General features: G+C 40.0%; 1 protein-coding gene across 1 annotated transcript; it reads left to right on the forward strand.

Moving 5' to 3' along the window:
• Window positions 1–436: 436 nt before the first annotated feature.
• LOC138145731 (uncharacterized) lies at window positions 437–4,754 on the forward strand. The gene is made up of 3 exons (XM_069067364.1): window positions 437–512; window positions 4,153–4,311; window positions 4,456–4,754. The coding sequence occupies exons 1-3, from the start codon at window positions 437–439 to the stop codon at window positions 4,752–4,754; spliced, it is 534 nt and encodes a 177-aa protein (XP_068923465.1).
• Window positions 4,755–5,206: the final 452 nt, after the last annotated feature.

Consider the following 5,206-nt stretch of genomic DNA (forward strand, 5'->3'; position numbering starts at 1 on the left):
GTTATTTTATCCTTCCATTGTCTATTGACCTTGCTGGCTCATTCCTGGCACTGGAAGAAATTTAGTGGTGACATTTAATTGACTTTTGCAACACAGGATATCAAAATACCCTCAAGGAGTTTAGGTTTATGTAAGGGAGAGAAATGACAAGATGGAAGACTACCCATCATTGCAATCACAATATTATATGTGGTGTCTCCAGGAAAGGTTGCTTCAAAGACTTTGGCCAACTTTTACTTGGTGATGACTCTTTTAACAGGAAATTTTGCCAGGTCTCAAACTCAGTCCAACCAAAACTTAGGGATGGGAGTGATCTGGGCAAAATCAATGCCTTCAGATGAGGGACTGAGTTGACATTTCAAAGGGGACATTGTTCTCTGAGGTCTTTATAAGAACAGTTTCCCTTGGTCCATGCAGCATAGGTAACATCGATACCATGGCTGCTACCAAGTGGCTCCTTCTCCTTTTCTCAGTGGCCCTGTTGGGCCTGAGCTCAGCTCAGTACACAGAGGGTAAGTGGGGGAAACAAAGAATCTATGATCGTGTTAACGGCATATTGATCTTGAATCATGGTAAAATTCTTACGAGGTCCTTTTTTGTTTGCTTTCCTCAGTAATTTAGGTACTTTTTTCTTCCTAGAGTTAGATAAATAGCAGGTGGCATTCTTATTTTTCATGTTCTGATGACTCCTCAAATCTCTTTTCTCCCCTTGGTTTGCAGTCAAACTCAAACTATTCTTTAAGCTCTATTCTTTCCCTCAGGGGTATATGCCCCTTTTCCCTTACACACAGCATTCCATCTTTCTGTACTTTAATCCTGCTCTTCCAATTGCAATACATTTTCTACTCATCTCTACCTCTTAGAATTCCTAGCTTCAGTTAAATTCTGTTTATGTCATCTCCTGTAGGAAATCTATTTTGATTTTCTGCCCTGCTCCTTGTTTGTATGTTCCCTTCACCTATTTTTTTTTTACCTATTTACCATTTAATTTCTATGTGCATGTTTTCACCCAAAATAGAATTTAAATTGCTCACCATCAGGGAGTTTTTTCTCTTTCTTTTCATACCCAACACCAAAGTGACTGGCACATAATAGTAATTTAATGATTTCTTAATGAATTGAACTCAATTATCTGGCACAAAATATTGATAAAAAGAGTTAAATGTTTCTATTTCTAATTAAAGGATAACATTCCTAGGACAAAAAATGACATTACATTGGAAAACAGCAATGACTGAATTTTTCATTTTCCATTCAGACTTTGACACACATGTAGAGTTTTTGACACTTGTGTACACATCATTTTAATTCTTCACTTTACTGCATGGACTCCATCCTTCTTGACAATGTGTTTATTCAATTATTCCAAGGTATAGATCATCTCCCTAAGATGGAATTCTTCAGGTAGAGATTAAACTATCACTTTAAGAGGTGTGAATTCCTACTCACTTATCTGGCCCTTTATTCTGGGTAAAGAAGAATCTCTGTCTTCATAATACCAATAATCAATCAATCGACAAGCATTTATTGTTGTGGAAACAAAACAAAATCGGTGAAGTATATTCAGAGTGTAGTAGTTTCTCCCATCTTAGTGCTGACCTTCTAACCAGAAATGATCGTGTTAACAGGTTATTGGTGTTGGGTCAGGGTATAATTCATGTGACATCATTTCAAACAAGAAAGATTTATCTTTTTTAATTTAAAAAGGATACTTACTCTCAGAAGTCATCTAAATATTTCCTCAGAAGTCAATACTTGGCATCCTGCTCAATAAAATTAGGGTGATGGAATGAAATATTATTATTATTTTTATCAGAAGGGTTGGCATTGTAAGCGTTAAGTGTGGAAACAAAACAATGGGTATCATTTAGGACTTCAGGTTCATTAGTGCTGCACCTGTTTCTAATATAGCTATGATGAAGTTCAGTGGAGAATACATCTGAAAATCTTTTTTTCCCAATGCAGATCTATCTCCACCTATTCAACAAGTTAGTGTCTGAGAGATTTTTTTTGGAGTATTGATGTAGTATGTCATTTACCTCTTTTCTTATGGATAATTTATGTCAGAGGTAGAATTTGAACAGAGAACTTTTTAACTATGAAAATGGATTTTGATCTGCTCTGCCATTCTGCCTCTCAATGAGATCATCATAACCATTTTCCACATGAAGAAACTCAGGTCCAGAGAGCTTAAATAACTTCTCAGCTGACATAGCTGTCTAGTATTTTGAAAAATATAGTATGAAGCCCAATCCCTTGATTCTACATCTAATGGTCTAAGAAAGGCAACATATTGGGTTAAAAGAAAAGTATCTGCAGTCATCACTCTTGGATTAAAATTTTTCCTCTGACAGTATGACCTTGGTTAGCTCACAGTGCCTGGGACATGTTTAAATGCTTAATAAACCTAGCTGACTTGACAATTATCCTTGAATTCCTTCAGATTTCTCATTAGAAAATGGAAGATTTTCATTATATGGACTTTAAGATATTTTCCAGTGGCAATTTTTTTAATCTTAAATCTCATATGACAAAAAAAAGTATTGTGATGGATAAAATGTCTTTTGAGTATGAGGATACCAAGCTCTCTTGAGACCTTCAGAATATGGGAAGGAGGTCATTTCCTTCTCTTTGGAACAGGAGGTATAAGAGCCAAGAAAGTCTTATCTAGATTGAACACTATATGGGTCCAGAGTGAGGAAAAGCCAAACCAAACTGCTGGACTAATATGGAAATGCAGAAAAGCTCATCATTCATTTCCATTTTGTATTTCTCCGCCACAAAACAAAACTCTGTATGGAATACAGGTAAGAATGCTGAGTAGAAAATATGCCAACAGGCAGCAGGACTTCACTTTGACTTTTCTATTGAAATTGTCACAATTTGCATCACAAATTAGACGTTCCGTGGGTTTTCATATCATAAATTGGAGAATGTTGTGCTTGAGCCTCTCCTCCCTTGTCATGTATCTGTTACTCAGAGAAGCAGTCCTTTTGGATGTGTTCCATTTCATGGGATGAGTTAATTTATGAGAAACTCTGCTCCACTTTTTTTTTTGGTGTTTTTGGTGTGGGGAAGGTAGGGCAATTGGGGTTAAGTGACTTGCCCAAGGTCACACAGCTAGTTACTGTTAAGTGTCTGAGGTTGGATTTGATCTCAGATCCCCCTTTCTCCAGGGCTGGTACTCTATTCATAATGTCATGTAAATACCCCTCCATGTCACTTTTGAGATAAAACAAACAAACAACATTTTCCCATGTCCCCAAATAATTCTAGTAACCTTAATTTTTTCATGCTCACCCACTTAAATGGCTAGAGTGTAAGAGATCACCAACAATTCCATTTATAACCCTAACAAATCTTGAGAATTCAGGCTACCAAAATTTAAATCCAATCTGAACTTCTCTTTTCTTTACTCCCTCCTTCCTACCCATAGCCCATGAGACCCCAATCGCTTTAGAACACCATTTAATCACTCCAAGTTCTAATTCTTTTATGGAACAGAACCTTCTTTTAACCATAGGCCAAGAGGGTACATGGAGATGTTTTACTTTCTAAGTTTGTCATAGGACCTGGGATATTTTAAGCACTTAATAAATATTGACAGATGAACACAGTTCATAACTAAGGCCAAAAAAAAGATGAAAAGTACATATTTCACAGTCTCTTGAAGCTTAAATTTACTTTCCTTCACTTAAAATAAGGAGAAGGGTGGAACTTGATAAGAAATATGTAGGAGTTATGAATACATAGAGAACAGGTGAGTATCCCCCATGAGGGGACGCATATGTAAGAAACACGAGTGACCAAGACACATATAGAGGGATTACTAACAGTTTTGATATAGCAAGCTGCCCATGCCTTCTGCTAAAGTCATTATATGAGTCTATGCTCACCTTGTTCCCTGCCAATCACACAGAGGATCATTCATCACACAACCCCATCCAGTCTTGCATTCAGCCTGGACAATGCCTGGGTGTCTTAGATACATACTAGACATTCAGCAGGCAAATGAGGGTCACCCTCATAAGATAGTAAGGGCTTCAGTTTTTGGATGATTAAACTATGACACTAAACATTCAGTCTTCATCCACTAAATATCAGGCTTTTTCCTTCATGAGACTTTTCTATACCTATGCTATCTCCTCTTAGATGAAGAAAATTCACAAGATTCACTAAATGCACCAGCATCAAATGAAAACCAGCAAGAAGAACAAAATAATGGAGAAGAACAAGGCAGAAACCAAAAACATGGACCTCCAGGAGGCCAACAAGGAGGTAATCCAGGTGGCCCACAAGGAGGTCAACAAGGTGGCCAGCAAGGAGGACGCCCAGGTGGTCAGCAAGGAGGCCCTCAAGGTGGCCAGCAAGGAGGCCGTCCAGGTGGACAGCAAGGAGGTCAAGCAGGTGGTCAGCAAGGAGGCCCTCAAGGTGGCCAGCAAGGAGGCCGTCCAGGTGGCCAGCAGGGAGGCCCTCAAGGTGGCCAGCAAGGAGGACGTCCAGGTGGCCAGCAGGGAGGCCCTCAAGGCGGCCAGCAAGGAGGCCGTCCAGGTGGACAGCAAGGAGGTCAACCAGGTGGTCAGCAAGGAGGCCCTCAAGGTGGCCAGCAAGGAGGCCGTCCAGGTGGCCAGCAGGGAGGCCGTCCAGGTGGTCAGCAAGGAGGTCCTCAAGGTGGCCAGCAAGGAGGCCGTCCAGGTGGCCAGCAGGGAGGTCGTCCAGGTGGCCAGCAGGGAGGCCGTCCAGGTGGCCAGTAAGGAGGTCCTCCACTCTTCCCAACCTAAAGGTATTTCATTGTTATTCTCAGTAAACCAATATCCATGTTTGAATATGTTCTGGCAGTCAACTTCCATCATACCTGTTCCAAAATGTTTTACAGCTTTTTCCCTTTTTCCATTATTCTGAGTATGTTTCACTCTTCTTTTTTTGCAACTATTGGCTTACCTTTTCTTATTTCTGCACCATTTTCCTTGATAGAGACAGAGAGAAAGAAAGAGGTAGAGAGACAAAGAAAAAGAGAGGCATAGAGAGGCACAGAGAGTGATATAGACAGTGGAAAGGAGATGGGGGGGCAGCGAAGTGGGGGAAAGAGGGAAGACAGAGATAGAGAGAGAGACAGAGAGACAGATATAGAGATTGAGAGAGACAGAGATCAAAACTTCACCTATTCTATTCTTCCTAACCCTCATGCTACTCAGCCATATCGTCT

This window comes from Petaurus breviceps, unplaced genomic scaffold (assembly GCF_028583685.1).
Source record: "Petaurus breviceps papuanus isolate PSGF00001 unplaced genomic scaffold, PetGlider_PUasm1.0 90743, whole genome shotgun sequence".
Classification (NCBI taxonomy): domain Eukaryota; kingdom Metazoa; phylum Chordata; class Mammalia; order Diprotodontia; family Petauridae; genus Petaurus; species Petaurus breviceps.

Coding starts and splice junctions, on each gene's coding strand:
- LOC138145731 (XM_069067364.1), top strand. CDS start 437: ATGGCTGCTACCAAGTGGCTCCTTCTCCTTTTCTCAGTGGCCCTGTTG. Junction 513..4,152: donor CTCAGCTCAGTACACAGAGG/GTAAGTGGGGGA, acceptor ATCTCCTCTTAG/ATGAAGAAAATTCACAAGAT. Junction 4,312..4,455: donor CCCACAAGGAGGTCAACAAG/GTGGCCAGCAAG, acceptor GAGGCCGTCCAG/GTGGCCAGCAGGGAGGCCCT.